Source organism: Aricia agestis, chromosome 10, assembly GCF_905147365.1.
Source record: "Aricia agestis chromosome 10, ilAriAges1.1, whole genome shotgun sequence".
In the NCBI taxonomy this organism is placed as follows: Eukaryota; Metazoa; Arthropoda; class Insecta; order Lepidoptera; family Lycaenidae; genus Aricia; species Aricia agestis.
In genome coordinates, this window is record NC_056415.1 from 5,631,845 (window position 1) to 5,653,550 (window position 21,706).

The 21,706-nt window shown below is 37.2% G+C and overlaps 1 protein-coding gene across 1 annotated transcript; it reads left to right on the top strand.

Annotated features, from left to right (window-relative positions):
* The first annotated feature begins 6,973 nt into the window (after positions 1–6,973).
* On the top strand, positions 6,974–20,603 carry LOC121731403. Its single transcript, XM_042120810.1, has 4 exons — positions 6,974–7,044; positions 7,730–9,085; positions 15,857–15,956; positions 20,478–20,603. The coding sequence occupies exons 1-4, from the start codon at positions 7,036–7,038 to the stop codon at positions 20,585–20,587; spliced, it is 1,575 nt and encodes a 524-aa protein (XP_041976744.1). The 5' UTR covers positions 6,974–7,035; the 3' UTR covers positions 20,588–20,603.
* Positions 20,604–21,706: the final 1,103 nt, after the last annotated feature.

Here is a 21,706-nt window from a genome sequence, read left to right on the forward strand (position 1 = left end):
TATTTTTTTATTCCTATAATCCGTATATTAAAAATCTACAGTGAATATATTGTAATTAATTACACAGATACGTTATACTTACTGGACATCGTTCGACACAGTACTAGGATATAATCTTTAGCTGATATCTCTATACACAACGCGATTTTTTTTCATAAGAAAGTAAATTGCTAAGAAAATACTTATAGTTGTAAGAATTGCTCTACAACAACTCTCTAACTAAATAACAATCAAGACAAAGCTTATCCGGTAACTTTATCAGTTACGCTCAGTACAATTACTTTTAAAGTGCTTTAAATAAAGTTGTTATTGATCCACAAATTACATCTGACGAAATGTTTTGTGGCCCTTAATCACTGCAGTAATGATGACATGCGTTTTATATGGACGGCTGTCTTTTACAATATTTTACTGAGGAGTTCTTACAATCATGATTTTCAAAAAATATACTTAAGAAAAATATACAATAATTTAAGCTTTACCTTTACTTATTTTTTCGTATAGAACTGAAATAAAGTTAGAAACAAAAATATTTTTCTTAGTGCTACACAGAAACGAGAAAAAAACGGGCGTAACTTGGCGATACATAAAAGAAATATAAAATTAAAATAACGATGATGAGACATAGAACATTTCAATTTGTATCGCTTTCAACTTAGCCGAACTAACTTTTAAGTATCACCGAATTGTGCCTTCTCTTATCCCACGTATCATCATAGAATTAAGGCCGCAAGTAAATAAAAGTTTTCGATACTTTAAATTATTTGACACTAAAAAATAATAATGATTATTACACTTTGGTACCAAAAACACACATCTACTTTTGTTTTTAATCCTCATTAAGTCAGACATGTCAAAACATTCAATTCTAAGCGCGTTAGCTCATTAAATTAATAAGGCATAAGGTAATTAAAACTAACTGGTGATGTCGCAATCTAAATTTGACGCTCTCACTACTTGACTTTACAATAACGTAGAGTACGATTAGGTTACCGTGACAATGAGGTGTCAAAAAATATCCGCAGCTTTTGCAGAACATATTGTAATGTGGCGGTTTGTATTACAGTCTAGAATTTCAGCTTCGGAAGAAGTCGAGATGACGGATGTTCTATACTATGATGTAATAAACAATTATTGTATTCAGGAAATTAATTCTTATTTACTTCAATTATTCTCAAGCTTATTTCGGTTTGACTTTACGTTAAAGTGTTTTACTTTCATGACGATGTAAGTAGGTATATTTAAGTATGAATAATTTGTTTCTTTTAGAGTAACATACAAAGAAGTATTTAAGGATTAAACCCTTCTTTTTTATATACAATTCTTATCTTATATATACAATTCTCGTGTCACAATGTTAGGCCGCGTACTTCTCCGAAACGACTTTACTGATTTTAACCAAATTTTATATGCATATTCAGTGGGTCTGAGAATCGGCTACTGGGTACTTTTTATATTGATAAGTGCATCTGTTGAATAAATAATAGTAAATTATTACAACTCGAGACTGACGGCGACCATTGTTTGTGCGACGGGATAGCGATGGACGTTGCCATGGTGACATACATATTTAGTCACTTCAATAAAATAATATGGGTGAAATACTTTATATAGCAAAGAAACGTTTGCCGGGATAGCTAGTTTTATAATAAAAAATCGGAGTGTGTCTGTCTGTCAGCTTTATTTGCATAAACCGTGATTAAAGGTATGGAGTTTAAGTCCCGAGAACAGTTCTAACTAAATGAGCGAATTTCGGCTCAACAGAGTAGCGGGCAACACCTAGTATATTTCAATATTGATGTAATTAATATACCGGTCCAGTAGTACGAGTATGGCAGAGGTTACGCAACGTGGACCTGCACTTGACGGGTTCACTTTTTATAATACGCCCGCGAATATCGGCTGTGACATAAAATACTATCACTATGACATGAATCTTATTAGCTCTACAACTTAGATAAGATAGATTTAACCTTTGGGATCTAGTGATTAAAAGTACTTTAGGTTAGTAGTCTCTGGGTTTTGTAGGTAATAAACTCACGTTTGAACAACGTATTAATTTGATTCCTTTATAAAATGAATTATTTTTTAATTATTTTCTTTTACGTAGGGTTGGATCTCCTAGTACATTTGTGGCAAGAAATTCTATCTTGGGTTGTCGATTTAGGCAATATATTTTCAGTGCTTTGGCACAGAATACATATTAGTAGTACCTACCAAGCTTTGGTCATACGTGGTCCACCATGTAGTTGGGGGTCTGCCTCTAGCTCACTTAGCTGACTAGAGAGACTTTTTTTATAAAATAAGAGGGGGGAAACGAGCAAACGGGTCACCTGATGGAAAGCAACTTCCGTCGCCCATGGACATTCGCAGATTCGCAGCATGAGAAGAGCAGCAGGTGCGTTGCCGGCCTTTTAAGAGGGAATAGGGTCATAGGGGAGGGTAGGGATGTGTATAGAAGGGAATAGAAAAGGGTAGGGAAGGGAATAGGGTAGGGGATTGGGCCTCCGGTAAACTCACTCACTCGGCGAAACACAGCGCAAGCGATGTTTCACGCCGGTTTTCTGTGAGAACGTGGTATTTCTCCGGTCGAGCCGGTCCATTCGTGCCGAAGCATGGCTTTCCCACGTCTAAAATAATTCAGTATTCAATATCTTATATTATTATACAGAGGTAGATCAAGGGTCTTGGAAGACGTATATTGTTCCATCTGACGAGAAAGATTATCTAACAGTTGATGGGCATGCAAAAAGTGTGTACCTGATCCACTTCCCAAACATAGTAGTAGGCAAATTGCTAGTCCTTATGAATAATATTGTACTATGTTCAAGAAAGGTTATTTAAATGTTGCCATAGGGAAAGGCTCGATATTCTTGCAATATTTACTTAAATATTCAATTCAGAAAGGTAAACAAACAGTTGTGAAATAATATATTTTTGCAATGAGACTACAATGTAATAAAATATACCTTCACTTAAAAAGTTAAGTAAGGAGAACCACATTCATAAAATGCACTTTATGTAGATAATAATAAAGATTAGTGCTATGTACTATGCACCTAACTTCAGAAAAACATAGATACCTGTCATCAACAGCGGTTTCGGTCTACAGCTCTTTTCCTGTCGGCTTCACTTTCTTCTTATAATTTAAATACAATCGTCCAAATTTCCATCTACTGGCTAGAGCTTATCTCTATTAAAGAAACAGCCCTTCACCGCCGTTAGTAGAATTATTGATAGCAAAGACAATTATTGTAGCCTTCTTTTCTTTAATTTATTTTTCACTAGCTGTCCCGGTGAACTTCGTATCACTTAAAAACCTTCCTTGGACTTCTACAAATATTTTAAGACTAAAATTAGCCCAATCCGTTTAGCCGTTCTCGAGTTTTGCGCTTAGCAACACATTCAGCGACTCATTTTTATATTATAGATTATTGGACTGTAAAAATGGTATTTTGATACTTTTGTATGAGGTGAACTAGAAAAAGCATCAGTAGCCTTAGCACGGCCACCAGTAGAAATGCGAAAGTATGGACAAACTGTGGGCATAAACTAAAGGTGCCGTTCCGATCTTTACTGCAGCCAATCGCGACCAACAAAAATTCAATTAAAATGCCACTTTATGACAGACTATAGTATATGTCATAGAGTAGGATATTATTTGAATTTTTAGGACTATAGTCTGTCATAAAGTGGCATTTTTGGGAACGAAAAAAGCTCGAAACGCTACCTTAAGTTTATCTCCACAGTTTGTCCATACTTTCGCATTTCTACTGGTGGCCGTGCTAACTACTGATGGTAAGCGATAGCTGCCGCCAATGGACACTCGCAAGTTGCAACACCAGAAGTGTTACACGTGTAGTGTTAACATCCACCACTGCCTAGGTCAGTGACTAGTCAGGTGACCTAGGTAGTGTTGGATGTTAACACTAAAATAGTGGTACGTGTAACTATTCTGGTGTTGCAACTTGCGAATACTTTACACATCGTTGCTTTACGCCAGTTTTCTGTTTGACCATGGCATGCAACGCTATTGAAACGGAAAACAGCTCGCCAAAATTCAAATGCAATTTTGCATTTCAGATTCATTTTGGTGTTATACAAGAACAAATATGCAACACTGATTACAAATGAATATTAATTATTATCAACTACATACTCGTAAGTTATACTTGCTAACATTATAATATGTACCTAAGAGCGTCCGTGGCCTAGTGGGTAAACCTTTGGTTCACACTCGAGATGTTTGATCCCAGATGGAGGCGTACAATGATCTCAAGTACATAATACGGACACTCGTGTACTGTGAAGGAAATCATCGTGAGGAAATCCGCACATAGGTGATCCTAGACGTATTGACCAGTTCTTTCCTCTGGACTAGGCCGACTATGTTGCGAGAATGCTGAATGTGCTTGGGCATACGGACATTCAAAATCTTGTCCCAGGCACTACAGTATATTTTGAAAAGTGGTTTCTTCTTCTTCTTCGCTCTGAAAATACAGTATAAATCAGGGGTCACCAAATGGCGGACCGCGGTCCGCATCCGGACCGCCGACCCATTGTGTGCGGACCGAGCATGTTCAGAGACGATCTTCGATCATCTTAGGACTTCAACATCTCTAAGATAAAGGATTTAATGTCAATCTATAGCTTGCACCAATATTTCACGCCAAACTTCAGAGAGATAATTAGCAACAAAAAATGGTTCCTTTCTCATTGATATCTAAAAAATAGCTTTGTAATTTCGGTAATTACCTTTGTTTAATTTTTTTTTTATATTAAATGTGTGGACCGTGAAGGTTATTTCATGTCTTAAAACGGACCCCGAGCGAAACTAATTGGTAACCCCTGGTATAAATCATCCACAACAGATGAAAATGCTTTGTTTTTTATATACCTAACTAATTTAAATGTTATTTTCTAAAAATTAGCATAAAGCATTATGAGATAGAATGATGCGATATCCGTTTTCACCCGGAAGTAAAGACGCTTTTCCGGAAATAGTCACAAACAAACTAAAAACTGAACTGTCACCGAATATAATAGACAAAATTCTTGCATTTAATTAACAAGCTATTTTAATATACGACTTATTTTAATTTAGTAATCTGTCCGTTTAATCCATACTAATATTATAAATTTGTACGTCTATCTGTCTTGACTCTTGTCTTTATGGAAAGTCTAGATTGCCTAGAAGTTAACAATCTCCTTGCAATATCTCGCCATAATCTAGGTGCGATTTGAACCCAGGACTTGTAAAACACGCTTATCACAAAACCAATGGGGTCATCGGGTAAACTAGAACATTATATAACCTATTGATACCAGCGGATACAAATCAAATAAATTCAATACCTAATTGGTACAAAGCCCACGTACATACGACAATATATTTCAAAACTTAGCCTTAAAGATAATCTTTATTGCCTAGAAATATTGGTAGCCGTTCCCATATATCACAAACATAAGAGCAGTATTCTAATTAGCTAGCGGACTTGGGTGGAATTGAATTCGTAAAGTTACGAAGAAATTTGTAGTTTCGTTAACGGCAATTCAATACAGAACATTTTGTCCTAGTCAACTTCAGGTGAACTGTCGTATCGCTGATTCTATAACGTTTCTGAAAGACTTTGTCCTGTATACACGGTCTATATAAACTTTTTTAACCGACTTCGAAAAAAGGAGGTTATCAATTCGACGCGTATGTATGTAATATTTCCAAAACTGCCCAGTTTTCATATATGTTAGTCTATATCAGCGTCTGAACAAATGTGCCTTCAAAAGTGTATGTATGTATGTATGTTTTTATGTTTGTGTTTGCATATCTCCGGAACTACAGTCCCATTCAAGTGATTTTTTTTTCGTTGTATTAGGTATTGTTCAACTTAGGGAATAGTGCAAGTTTCATCAAAATTGGTTCAGTAGTTTTGGAGATAGGAAGTTTTAATTCTCAATTATGTACAATTTTGACGTCGGTTTTATCTTTTTAAAATACAGTTATGAAATAAGCTGTTACAATCCGTACCATAAAATTACAATTTACAGAAAAACATAATCTATTAGATCAAATTATAATTTTAAACTATTCTCAAACCCACTAAACGCACACGAAAACTATCTTCCTAATCAGTCCACCTGTTTTAAATTGTGAAGCTTAATCATTCTCACGACTAAGAAGAAAGATCCTTATGGCATAATAAACGGCATATATAAATTCGGTTCTGCTGCTGATCTCTGATCTCTCGTCTGTCGTGTGACATCCATTCCACTGGATTCTGAGAGTAAAGGTCAAGAATCAAAAAATATTTTTGTGTATTGCGCATACTTGAAATTTGTAGGAGCTTTTATTAATATCTATGTAATAAGGTATACTAGCTATTTGACCGAGGTTTGCTCGGTATTCGATAAGACACGAATAAAATGACATTTTCTAAAAATGATTCCTAGCTAGATCGATTTATCGCCCCCGAAACCCCTTATTTACTAAATTTCATGAAAATCGTTGGAGCCGATTCCGAGATTCCAATTATATATATACAAGAATTGCTCGTTTAAAGATGTAAGATTTATGACGTATAATAATAATTGAATACACCCAGAAATTAGTGGTATGTAGGTACTTACCATGTTATTTGAGATTAAATTAACTTAGGTCTGAGTAGAAAATCTTGAGTATTGCATATAAACTTGCCCACTAAAAAAATGACACAGTAAAATAATTCAATGAAATCTGCTAGCGACATCGAAATCTATAGGAGTTCTTACTACTATTATTCATAGAGTACATAGGCAAAGTACGGAGTCCACGCAATTTGAGACTAAATGCACTAGATCTATAATCTTGAAATATAGAGTCATGGGGCCGCACCCTCTATATACGACGGCGAATGTAAAAAAGTATGACCCGTTCTTACACATATGTGTTCGGTATATAAGACTTTGCGGGCACACTTTGCTCTCATTTCAAAGTGCGGCTTGCCAAATGCAATTAGTCCTTAAGTGAGTGTACTAAGTTACCGATAAGTGCGAGTGACAATGAAAACGGTTAGTATTAGACTAATTACTAATTACTAATAATTATAATAATAATTAATCAGTTAGTGCTATTAATTATAATGTTGTTAACTAGTTTTGATTTGTAGGTTTTCATTTAAGATTGTAATTTGTAAAAAAAATGTAAAATACTAAAAGCTCTATCTTATCTAGCTTATATTTTAATATTTCGTTGTACTTACGTAATTATTACGATAAGTATGTAGTATTTTTTAACATAATAATATTAAAAATTATAATTTTTTTTTCAACATTGACACTATTTTGGTAGGTACCCATTTAATAACATTTTTCTGTGTGTACCTTTTAAATTTTAATTAGTGTCATAAAAATTATCATTAGTACATAATATTTTCTTTGCAAGTGTTTGTTTTTAAAAATTAGTATTTTAGATTATTTTTAAGTTTCAAATGCATCACCTTTTTTGGTTAAGCGACTTTTTATAAATATTTACAATCTGAACTCTTAAGTAAATATGGTATTACCGGATTTAGATTCTAGGCCTACAAAAACATTAGGTAGCGTACATATAATGCTATGAGATCTTGATATTTGTAAAGACAATTTTAGCCCACAAAACCTGAGCATAGAAGGACATAATTATTATGCTCTAAGCAAGCTATGTTATTGACTAAGCAGGCCCTATCATTACCTCTGACCCCAGGTGTTGTTTCAGATAATACTCCTAACCTTTGCCTGCCTGTCGACTGCACTCGCTTATCACGATCCCGACCTTAACTACCACCTCAGCAAGCTACAGTCAACCCAAGGATGCGGTGATAACGGCTACAACTACGACGCACCCTCGGTCCAACTCACCACGAAAGGAATCGTTTCCGTAGAAAACGCTGACTACTCAAACTCCAATGACTACTCACAATCGCTTTACGATGCACAAAACCTGTACCAAGGAGGATATTCTGCAGCTAACACTGCTGGTCTGAGAGAGCAGTTCGTAGCTCATAAGGAGGAGCACGGGTACACAACATCTGAGGGACTCTCGTCGTCAACCCGAACGGTCGTTCCTCAGCCGACGTATGCCCAAGCGCCAATCATTGCCAAGATTACCGCTGCACCGCTGCAAGCCAAATTCACTTTATCTCCGGCTAAAACATACCTGCCACAAAACCAGGTATCTCAGCAATCTATATTCACTGGTGGATCCTATGCTAAGGCCTCTCTGAACTCCTACACGAAGTCCGACGGCCCTGTGGTCTCTCAAGTATACTCTGCAGCTCCCAGCGCGCAGTACACGACTCACCCGGACCTGAAAGTGTCCAGCTATAATAGCTACAACAGCTACAACCAGGGGCCGGTCGCAAATGCCCAAATTTATAGGGCGCCAGCTGTACAATACAATTCCGCCGTATCGTCTCCAGTGTACAGCCAATACTCATCCAGTAATTATGCTTCTGGTGGATCCAATTTGGCATCATCGTTATCTGTGATCGGAAATCAGTATTCGAGCCCGTCGGTCGCTCAGTACTCAGTTCCTGTTATTCAACAAGCACCTCTTATCAAGCAGTACTCCACACCAGTGGTTGCACAGTATTCTGCTCCTACTGTCGTCCAGCACTCATCAACGGTGACACAGCATGCTGCACCAGCTATTACCAAATACTCAGCACCTGTGGTCGCTCAGGCTGTCAATCAACACGCATATTCTGCGGTCACTCAGCACGCTGCGCCAGCAACGCAGTATGCTGCACCAGCAACGCAGTATGTTGCACCGGTTGTTACACAGCACGTTGCACCAGTTGTAACGCAGCACGTTTCACAAGCAACTCAGTATATTGCACCAGCAACGCAGTATGTTTCACAAGCTGTGCAGTACGCTGCACCTGCGATCTCACAGTATGCTTCATCTGATTCATCAGCATATTCGTCGTCCAGCTTGAACAAGCAGGCATACCGAGTGGGGTACTCTTCGCCAGTGGTTTCTCAGCAAGTGTCAGTCGCCGTAGCTCCTCTGACGAAGCTCTCTGCAGGACACTCGTCTAAAAATGTTCACACTGACTTCTTGGAGAATTATGTAAGTACTAGATGACGCCCGCAACTACGTTGCGCCAAATAGCGTTTATCGCGCAGGAACCGTTCATTTTTCCGGGACAAAAAGTGTCCTATGTCCTTTCCTGGGACTCAAAGTATCTACATACCAAATTTCAGCAATCGATTCAGAGGTTTTGGCGTGAGGAGGTAACAGACAGACAGACAAACACACTTTCGCATTTATAATATTATAGTATATAGTATGGATATGAATTTTTCGTTATTATTATTCTCATTTAAAAATAGGGGTTTTAAGCGGCTATATAAATAATAATAATAATAATAATAAATTAGTTAATTGCCATCAGAAAAATAAATATATAACATTTTAAAGAACATTATAAAGCTGTTATTTCATAGAATATCTTGTTATTATAGCCCCTACACTAAGAAATTCTTGTGCTGTAGGGGTTGCCTGCCAATTATTAACATAAATTATGAAGACGTATTATAAAAGACATCAGAAAGATTTATTTAACAATTCATAATATTTGACCGAGCTTTGCTCGGTATTCGATAAAACACGAATAAAATGACATTTTCTAAAAATGATTCCTAGCTAGATCGATTTATCGCCCCCGAAACCCGCTATATACTAAATTTCATGAAAATCGTTGGAGTAGTATATACAAGAATTGCTCGTTTAAAAATATAAGATATTTACATGAACTAGCCGCTATTAACAGAAGTAAATAACCGCTATCGTAAATACATATTTAAATACTAGATGTGGCCCGCAACTTCGTTGCGCCAAATTTCGTTTATCGCGCAGGAATCGTATATTTTTCCGGGATAAAAAGTGTCCTATGTCCTTTCCCGGGACTCATAGTATCTCCTTACCAGACACACTTTCGCATTTACCTCTACAATATGAAGTACGGAAGTATGGATCTCAACGGTAGAACTAACAAACATGTAATATTTTCATAAAAAACAATAATTATAATTTTAAGTAAAAAAGCTCTTACAGGCGAAGGTAGTTTTATGATTTTACAATTTTTGAGACAACTTTTTGTTATTACTTAACAATTCCAATTTCGTAGCTTTATGATTAAATAATGGTTATGGAGGTGTTTCAAACTGGATTCTCACGCAATTTCTTGTTTCAATGTCATTGCAATCGCGTTTACTTTCAATTAAGCATGGCGCACTTAGAGCTTTTACTGCAAAAAGCTTCGTAAAAAAAGCTTCAACCTAATAATAGACAATTAGACTTGAGTAGGTGGCGCAATGATAATTTATGTGATTCGGTTAAGTTAATAACTTTAATATTGATCTTCGTTTCTAAAGAACACATTCTATTTTTAGAAATCTAGTTTTTGGCCTCGCACTAACTAATATAATAATACTAATAGGTATTTTGTCTTAACGCAACGAGCTAACAGAATAGATTTATTTTTTATGTAAAAATTTGAAATCCAAATTTTAAAGAAACTTTGCCTTTGCCGTGGCTTACTCTCCCTAGCCTGGTAAATTTCAATTAAGTCCGTCCAAATAAGAGTAAGTATAGAACATAAATTATGTTCTATACTTACTCTATAATTCTATACCAACGGACTACTGTCGAGTTTGTCACGAAGCTATATTTTATTCAAACATACAAACAGTAAAATTAAAAAATTATAATACTAGTTTGTTTAATAGTACTTATAACTATACATTAGGCGACAATCAAAAGGAAAATCTTTTAAGATAAGTATCGGAAAAATAATTACGAAATAGATCCAAAGTTTGGGTTTTTCTATTCGTCAAGTTCACTTGATGTATAATCGGTTCATTGCTCTAGATTTGAACCGATCAATCAACTCAATCGCTTTAACCGGCACTTACTGACAATTAGCTTATGTAAAAAATAATCCCAATTATTTCTGTCACTTGTTCTATGCTACCACATCCCAGTTTTGGTGACGCAATGGTCAGCAACAAACAGGTTTCTTACGACACAAAATATGATTTACAAAATATACATACACTCATTTTCGCATTAACTTCCGTCAATCAAAAACGGTGATTAGCCAGTTTTTACTACTTCCTAAAACGTACATTACTTAAGAATTTGATAGTTTGTTTACATTAGTTTTTTTTTTTAATATGGTCCAAACTAGGAGGCAGGTCGCAAAACTTTAAGTTAAGAACAAAACCTCAAGTTTATAATAAAAATGTTACTTACGACCGCACTCAAAGAAATTCAACGATTATTAAACTTCAATTTAATGAAGAGTTTGACAGGTATCATAATATTAATACGCGCACGAAAAACTTTGTAACCCTTTTTACGAAAAATGAGGAAACATAGGTGCATGAAATTTTGCACAGTTATAGTTTACTAGATGTCGCGCGCGGCTTCGCCCGCGTAAATTAGGAATTTTACAGAAACCGTACGTTTTCCCATAAAAAATATTTCCTCCGTTTTTCCCACATTTTCCTGAGTTTCTTCGGTCGTATTAGTCTTAGCGTGATAATACAATATAGCCTATAGTCTTACTCGATAAATGATCTATCTAACACTGAGATAAGTTTTTAAATCGGACCTGTAGTTCCTGAGATTGACGCGTTCAAGCAAACATACTCTTCAGGTTTATAATATTAGGTAGGTATAGATTTTTTAAAATTATCGCTTGACAAACTCGAGTCTCGATCTAAAAGACTATGAAATGGTATAATATGGTAGTGACAGAGTAGACAGAGTTATATCTATTGTGGTAGTGATGATGATGATGATGATGATGAATGTAATTTGCATAGTAGCATATGCTTTCTGTTCTTAAAACAACGCCGAAACTCCCAAACTTGTATCTATAAAGAATCAGGAGTTCTCACAGCACCTTCCGAACCACGGTATACCAGGTATATCTCGGTGCAAAATTTTACTTGTTAGTAGCATATGCTTAGAATACTTCTCACGAAACCGAAGTCACCACATGTTTCCCTATAAGTTTTGAGGAGTTCCCTCGATTACTTATGGATCCTTCATCAGATCACCACTTTTGTGAATATAATACCAAATTGGGATGATACCCTATATATCAAAAGAAAAATTTTGAAAATCGGTTAACAAACGGCGGAGTAATCGTTGAATATAAGAAAACGAACATAACACCTCCCCCATTTTAAAAGTCGGTTAAAATTGTAGCCTATGTGTTATTCTGGTGTATAAGCTATATTATTGTAAAGTTTCATTAAAATCCGTTCAGTAGTTTTTGCGTGAAAGAGTAACAAACATCCATACATCCACACATCCACACATCCATACATCCAAACAAACTTTCGCCTTTATAATATTAGTAGGATACGGTGAAGGAGTGCATCGAACTAATATTATTTTGAAATTATGCTTTTATCATACATTTTTTTAACAAATAAAACATTACACACACTACAACACACACACACATGAGAAATTACAGATTTTTGAGTGACGAGCCTTATTAGCTCAGCTAGCTTAGAGCCGACGATACGAATTATACTCATTTATTTATGGTTGAAGTCTGTTGACAACTTGACAACAAGTTGACAAATTGAAAATAAATTATAGTTTTTTTTATTGAATTTAAGATACTGTTAGACAATGCTTACACGGCCAGTCTGAGATCAGCTAAGTCCCAGAGACAAGAGTTGAAAAAACAATGATAGTCAATATTATTTTTTTACAAAATATAGGTAGTAGTTGGTAGTAGTCCTAATTTCGTTGAAACTAAGGTCGAATTTCGACCATTGGGCGATCTCTAGTAATAATAATTAAGTAATTTATATTATTATTCAAAGACGAATAAGAATGCAATGCAGCAGTTATACTGTACTCGGCAAAAAAGCTACCGCCAGTTATAGGCGATAGCAGTCATTGACCCCCTGTCAAAAAACTTGTCATTTTCTATATAAACCGCGATTGACAATGGACTAGGAACATCTTACACTTCATTGTCAATTGTGGTTTATATTATAGAAAATGACAAGTTTTTGACAGAGAGTCAATGACCGCTACCGCCATGTTTCGCCGAGTACAGTATTTTATTTTAAGCTTTTGATATTTCCTTACTCCATTATTTTTTCTTATTTATTTACTTTTCTTCTATTGTATTTAATCTATATAAGGACCGCCTTTGGCGGTAAAAGCCTCCTCCAAATTTTGCCTCCTGTCTCGAGCCAGTCTCGTCCATAGGACTCCAGCTACTTCTTATGATGTCGTCTTTCCACCTTTTGGCTGGCCTACCACGCCTTCTGGTTTTGTATATAGGGTTCCAGTTAGTCACAGTCTATGTCCATCTCTCATCTGTCGTTCTTTGAATAGGGCCTGCCCATTTCCATTTCTTGGATAGTATTTGTTTAACAGCGACAGTGAGTACAGTATAGTAACATCATAATATTATATTATTATCTCATTCGTTCTTCTATGTGATTCGTAAGCGGAGTATGAAGTCGAAAACCTACATACCTAATTTATCTACTATTTTAGGTGTGTTTTATCAAGACAGGTAGGTAGGTGGTGTCTGATTTAGTCCCACAAGTAACTTATAGAAATGGTTTATTGCTGTGGAATATTCAATACATTGCAATAGACTTAGTCATAGGAATTTTGTTTAACCTAACCCAGAAGCGTAGCGTGCCTTGATGGGACCCGTACAAAAATTTGTTTGGGGGCCCTCAGGAAGGGTACCTAACTTAAGCACGTTTGCGTTGGCCCGGGGGCCCCGTACAATTGATAGCTGTACATCAGATACGGCGGTAGCTAGTAGCTACGCCACTGTCCTAACATAACCTAACATTCATTCTATAAATTTAACAGACTCTAAGATTTACTTTTCGTACTGTCTTTATATGCTACCTACTTTGCAAATAGCTATTCAAGGGATATACCTACTCGTAACTCGTAAGCATGTCACTGGAATAGAACTTATTTGCATTGTTTGCTGTAAACTTCTATACTTATAAATTATAATTTATTATTTATTTATTTATAATATTATAAAGCGTATGAGTTTGTTTGTTTGTTCTTTTGACCGCGATAATCTCAGGAACTACTGGTCCGATTGGAAAAATTCTTTCAGTGTTAGATAGCCCATTCATCGAGGAACGCTATAGGCTTTATTTTATCACACAAAGACGCGATAAACTAATAGGTGCTAAAAATAGAGGATAATGTGAAAAAACCGGGAGAAATTATTTGAAATAGCTTATCTCACAAACTACTGGAGCAATTTTTATGTTATAGGTATGGCACAGATAAGAAGTAGACCACGTGAAGGATCATAGGCTATTTTTTGTGGACTAATTTGTCTGTGAAATATCTAATTTACGCGGGCGAAGCCGCGCGGAATGTCTAATTTTTCATAAATAAGGTTTAAGTTCGTATTTACCCCAGAACTTTACGCTCTACCTAGTTTACCAACTAACCTTTAGATCGGTGTACCACAAAGCACGGTATACAATAGTCGTAAATATATTCTGGCTAGTTACTGCATTTCCTTAGTACTTACAAAACTTGTTACAGTAAAGGGAAATCAATTAGCCGATCAGAGTTAGTTGGTCCGTGACCCAAAATACAAACAATTTACTCTAGAAAACTCTTTCCTGCCTGAATTCTGTGCCTAACGTTTTAGACTGTTTTTTTTCCAACATTCTGCGGACTTCGCCGCTTATTTCGACGGGAAATACCAATCGTATTAATCAATGTTTGCATTTGAAATAATGAGAGAATGGCTGAGGATCACGTATACGAGCTACTTAAAATATGTGGCCAGTAATAGTGTGATAGTGGCCAGCGACAACTTTATAATTTTATACCTGCTGCATAATTAGTTTTCATTACTCTTTCTCTACTATGGTCCAAAATACAAGGAGAATTACAAAATAATTTAGAAAATTTTATGACTAATTTCGTTTCTTGGGAAAAAAATATATCATGCAATAACTATAATAATAACTACCACACCGGTTTCGGTGACGGTGGCCGGCTTCATTGAAACCAGGCCAGTTACGCAGGAGTAATTTTATAGTGCCCAAGTGTGTGCGCAGTACACAAGAGCACTCTGTATTCCTTTTACTCTCACAATCCAGTGGGGCACATCAGGCGCAGGACCGACTTTTTACATGCCCATCCGAAGCATGGATCATCTTATTTGTCAAACAATCAGGCGATCGCTGATCAGCCTGCATTGTCCTAGCCAAACTTGGAAATAACATGTTTCCAACGCAGGAATAGGACCCACGACATCCGAGTCAAGAGCCACGCTCTAAACCACTGGACCACGGAGGAAAATAAAATAAACTATAATATAGTCTATACGCACAGTACCTACCGACTTGGAGCAGTGTGTAAAGAAAATCTAATTATATCGTCAATAGCTTGTAGCTCGTCTACACCGACCCTAAAGGGTTAGAGACATCTCAAGGAATTCATGCTTTCAAACTCATTTTAAGATTACAATATTACAAAGAAACTTGCGGGCACTTGTATTAGTCTTGATAAATGATCTGCATCAACAAAACTACTTCATTTAACGGTTGATTTACCAAAATACAATACAGATAAATTTGTATATCTGACTGTAGACATAAAAGCATTAAGTAAAATTACTGTAGCAAAATGATGGTTTAGTCCGGCAAACGAGCAGGTAATTCTCCTGATGGCCGTCAGGCATTAGATTTATTTAGTTCTTTACGTTCTTTATTCAATTTTTTTGCTTGAGGGGTATAATTAAATATTTCAGGCATTGAAATAAATTAAGAAATTGACCCTAAAGTGCAATCTTTTCAGGACGCGCACCCCCGCTACGCGTTCGAGTACGGGGTTAATGACCCGCACACCGGCGACATCAAGCAGCAGAAGGAGGAGCGAGATGGAGATGTCGTCAAAGGTTCGTCTTTTTATTGGCCAAACTTTTTTCACTCCCCCAGCCTTATGTAAACTACTTTAACTATACTGTACCTACTCGGCGAAACATGGCGGTAGCGGTCATTGACTCCCTGTCAAAAACTAAACTTGAAATTTTCTATATATAACAGCGTTTGATAATTAAGTGTCAGATGTTGTCAATCGCGGCTTTGTATAGAAAATGACAAGTTTTTGACAGGGAGTCAATGACCGCTACCGCCATGTTTCACCGAGTAGGTACAGTATAGTTAAAGTAGTTTACATCGTTAAAGTAGTAGGATAATCAGAACCAAACTATACTGTACTCGGCGAGTACAGTATAGTTTGGTTCTGATTATCCTGAGAGAACCTATAGGTACACTATACTGCAGTGTAAGAAAACTAAGTGATAATACTTTAGGGTGTGTATGTCTTCCTAATACTATCAGACTTATCAGAGAAGTTGATTCCTAGGCAGTTGGGGGACCTACGTAGTTTGGTCGCGACTCGCGTTACGTCAAACCCAGCCGACAGATAACAATTGACATGATGAACATTGAATTGACATGATCCGACTAAATGACGTTGGTCTGTCAACTGCCTAGGAATCGATTTCCTAGATGGTACATAATATAGAGTTCGCTGTAAAAGTATCTAGCAGCGGTGATAGAGCAAATATTTTTCGTGATTTGTATGGGCAAATTCGTGACGCATATAAGGAACACAATATACAATCCCTAAAGTATCACTTAGGTAGTTTTGTTACACCCTCAACAACCCTCTGCAGAAACTAGTAAGTGACCATCGTAAACAGAAGGCTTTGTTTTACTGAACGCCGAGCAGGGGCGGATCTACTATAAGGCTAAATGGGCTGCAGCCCAGGGCCCCGCGAATACAGAGGGCCCCCAACCGAACTGAAACCAATAGACGATATTGTCAATAATAAAAATTATAAAATTTAAAAAAATCGATCATAAGGTTGGCACTTGGCGCATTATCCAAATGCCGTAGACAAACATTTAATGAGTGCATTCAGTTAAAATCTTACTTACTGCAGTCTAAGACAGAGTCTTACACCTCTTGCAGTGAAATTTTTTGGCTAATTTTAAATTTATGAAAAGAAACATATTGATGTTTTCCTAAACTGCTATACCATCTTAAAGATTTTTAACGATGCCGATCTCTAGCTGTGAAGCAGAGCCATAGAGAAATATAATACACGGGGAGCAGAACGTTCTTTCTCCAGGATGTCGTATATAGAAAACAAATACAGGACAACAATGTCAACATTAATATTATCAGTTCTTATATAATTTATAAATTTCGATTTAACAAAGGACCTACACTGCGATGAACAAATAAAAGAGTTTGTTAGTTTGAACGCGCTAATCTCAGGAACTACTGGTCCGATTTGAAAAATTCTTTCAGTGTTAGATAGCCCATTTATCGAGAAAGGGTATAGGCTATATTTTATCACGCTAAGACTAATAGGAGCGAAGAAATAGAGGAAAATGTGGAAAAAACGGGGAGAAATTATTTGACAGGGCTTATTTGAACGCGATAATCTCAGGAACTACTGGTCCGATTTGAAAAATCCTTTCAGTGTTAGATAGACCATTTATCGAGGAAGGCTATAAGCTATATTTGTTACTCTAAGACTAATTGGAGCTAAGAAATAGAGGAAATTATGGAAAAACGGGGGAAATTATTTGAAAGGGCTTATCTCACGAACTACTGGAGCAGCAATTTTTCTGTTATTTGGCATAGTTAAGAAGTAGACCACGTGAAGGATCATAGGCTATTTTTTGTGGACTAATGATGATGGGCAAAAATGTATGGGCTCTGGTATTGGGCTATTGGTATATCCATGTACATTAATGACCAATAGTACGCTTGTCAAGATTCGTTGTACTTTTTGAGTAAATCCATGTCAGTCCATGTTAAAAGTGACATCGGCGCTCATACATTTCATACTGTTAACACGTTACAATATAACATGATTATTTTTAGGGTTCCGTAGTCAACAAGGAACCCTTATATTATAGTTTCGGTCTGTCCGTCCATCCATCCGTCTGTCCGTCTATCCATCCGTCCATCTGTCCGTCCATCCAACCGTCTGTCTGTCCGCGGTTTTTCTCAGAGACTATAGGACCTACAAAGCTGTAATTCAGCACGAATGCACATATTAATGATGCCGACAAAATAGTTTATAAGATCTTTAAAAATATTTTTAAGGTACCTCCCCCTACACATCAAACGGGGATGTTTTTTTTTAATAATGCTCTTGTCCCTGATTTTAAGTTAAGGGATTTAAGTTCTTAACACAATTTATACACTTATACAGTCTTATGTCTGTACACACACTTATCGTATATTTATATTTTCTGTTCTATCATCGTTACCTGCTCCGCCGTCCAAGGGTGAGCAGTATGAGGAAGGGGTTAAAATACTACTGTGAGCGTAAATCTAAGGTGTACTGTCTAAGACAAGACATTCGTAACCTTTCTAAGCGCAAATAAATCTTACCAGATAGACGACAAAAACTACGTCGGTAACGCCGGCCTTGTACGTTGACTGTACATTATTTCAAAAAGTACAGTTGCTAGGGACTGGGCGCCATATAACTTTTTTACCTACTCACTAAAAGCTATCTAATGGTATATATTTTATCTCTGTTGAGACTTATACCAAAATGCCCATGATCCTTTGTCTGTGAAATATCTAATTTACGTGGGCGAAGCCGCACGGAACGTCTAGTATAACATTACCATTTATAACCCATATAAATTTTTTTTTTTTCCTATTTTCTTCCTGTACTTAACATAATATATTACATAACACATATCTTATATCTTTAAACGAGCAATTCTTGTATATATATAAACCTCGGAATCGGCTCCAACGATTTTCATGAAATTTAGTATATAGGGGGTTTCGGGGGCGATAAATCGATCTAGCTAGGAATTATTTCTAGAAAATGTCATTTTCATCGGATACCGAGCAAAGCTCGGTCAAACAGCTAGTTACATAATTATATACATACATATATTACATTACATAACATTACATAATAAATTAAGTAGATATTTCACAGACAAATTAGTCCACAAATAGCCTATGATCCTTTGCGTGGTCTACTTCTTATCTGTGCCAAATAACAGAAAAATTCCTTCAGTAGTTCGTGAGATAAGCCCTTTCAAATAATTTCCCCCGTTTTTTCCACATTTCCCTCTATTTATTCGCTCCTATTAGTCGTAGCGTGATAAAATATAGCTTATAGCCTTTGTCAATAAATGGACTATCTAACACTGAAAGCATTTTTCAAATCGGACCAGTAGTTCCTTAAATTAGCGCGTTCAAATAAGCTCTTTCAAATAATTTCCTCCCGTTTTTTCAACATTTTCCTCTCTTTATTCGCTTCTATTAGTCGTAGCGTGATAAAATATAGCTTATAGCCTTTTCCGATTAATGGGCTATCTAACACTGAAAGAATTTTTCAAATCGGACCAGTAGTTCCTGAGATTAGCGCGTTCAAACAAACAAACAAACAAACTCTTCCCAATTATAATATTAGTATAGATAAGTATCAGAAAGTTAATATACCTAGCGGAATAGAGAAACAAAGGCCTGAGCAAGAGAGATGTCACTATAAGTAACACTGCGTGGTAAAAAGAGACGTGTGGTACATGACAGCAGTACTCTTTTTTTGACGGCCAGTCGGCACGTGCCGCACGATGACAATTTAATCTCATAGAAATAATGTTCAATCATGCTTGTGTAAGTGTGTATGTACACATATTTTTACACACAGATGAAACCAATTTCAGTTACGTTTGACAGCTCGAAATTGTTGCTCTATTCCGCTAGGTACGGTATATTAACTTTATGATTAGTATACCTACATAACTACAGAAAACAGTTTCTTGTCAAAATAGCAATTAGTTGAGTAATTAGGTAGGGCCCCTAAGCAGTATTAGCCCAGGGCCCCACAAATTCAAGATCCGCCCCTGACGCCGAGCCGCAAGCGAGGTTCGAACCAGGAGGCTGGAGGCCTACTCTGAAGACTGAAACGTCGCATTCAAATCTTCGGATTCGACCGAAAGCTAACCGAGGTTTAGAAATTGCCTTACTTTGAAGTTACATCGGGCTCCCTGTCGGCTATTCTAGTCGCCGGACAAACTCGGAGGCACGTGACAGACTTCGGCGATCCCCGGAATTTAGAACGAAAGTGTTTTCGAGTAGGAAACGGCCCGATCATTTGGCCGTAACCTTGAAATTTGCACTTCGGAGTAGACCTCCTACTCCTAGAAGAAGCGATTACGTTAAAATCCCGATTCCCGACAAAAATATTGACAAGTAGCTCAAATACGGCTACGATCCGTTTCCGAGTTGGTATATTGTGTGCTGTAGGCTGTTATATTGTGTGGTTGGTATTTTGTGCCTGTAAGCCTTATTTACTTCCAACAAAGCAGCTACAATTATTCGCGTATGAAAATACAGGCTCTTAATGTAACTTATTTTGTAGGTCAATACTCCCTGGTGGAGCCGGACGGCTCAGTACGGACGGTGGACTACGTGGCGGACTGGGAGACCGGCTTTCACGCCAGCGTCAGGAACAGCAAGGACCAACATTAACAACATCTTGGGGACCGATTGACAATACGGCTCGGATTCGATAGCTATCGGATGGTTAAAGCGGCTTTCCGATCTTCACGGCAAGCGAAAATACTTCATGACATAGCTGGCTACATTGCCTCGCGACCGCAACCTGACACGCGTTAATCGGAACGGTACTCATAGTGTCTAAACATACTAGGCCGAAGTTACGCGGCGGAAATTCCGCATGATTACGCCCGCAGTGTCAAACGCATACAATATACGGACGGAACGCGACGGAATAGTGTGTCATCGGTAATTTAAAATACATTGCAGGCGTAATCATGCGGAATTTCCGCCGCGTAACTTCGGCCTAGTGTGTTTAGACACTTAGAAGAGATATTTCATTTGCCGCTAGGAGGTGCCGCCGTTGCCGGAATTTTGATGAACCCGTGGCTTCGGCAAGGATGGTGCTATTGCAGCTGTATCGCTAAGTTTAAGTGAGTAGGGTTGCGTCCACTTTTTATAATTTGGTAATTTGGTTTGGTAGGACCCAATGCCCAATGCGAAGCGTCGCCTGGTGGACTTGTGTTTTCAAAAACTGTCAAACATTTAAACAACTTTCCGACACTTTCTTACAACCAGATGGAGCTTTGTAGCCAAGGCCTTTCGTGTAGTCGTGTCAATCAGCATATCACACGACTTTCAAAACAATCGCACTGCTGAACCTCACCTAGCGTTGACCAGTAACCGAAAGTTTTCGAATCCGAGACGAATAGAAATTGTGATTCACCCTTCGATCACTAAGATTCACCCTGCATATTTGGACCAGTGCCGTAAATAGGGCGGTGCCACCGGTGCCCAGGCACAGGGCGTAGACTCTGGGGGGCGCAAGAATGGCCAGACCAGGCAGACTCTTATTCTTTCGAATTGCTCCCGAAAAGTACTTCCCGCTGCGCCCCAGAGATGTTTTTCAATGTAGTAAAAAAAATCTACAGCCGAACATAATTATTATAACCTCCTTTTTGGAAGCCAGTTGAAAAACAAGGGTGCAGTTATAAGCTCGCACAGGGCGAAAAAAGACTATTTACGGCACTGATTTGGACAGTAGGAAACGCCGGTATATTCACTGGATCTGCAATATATAATTTACCAATA

Excerpts from the sequence above, each read along its gene's own strand:
- LOC121731403 (XM_042120810.1), top strand. Across the intron at positions 9,086-15,856 it reads CTGACTTCTTGGAGAATTAT|GACGCGCACCCCCGCTACGC; the intron begins GTAAGTACTAGA and ends CAATCTTTTCAG. Across the intron at positions 15,957-20,477 it reads AGATGGAGATGTCGTCAAAG|GTCAATACTCCCTGGTGGAG; the intron begins GTTCGTCTTTTT and ends CTTATTTTGTAG.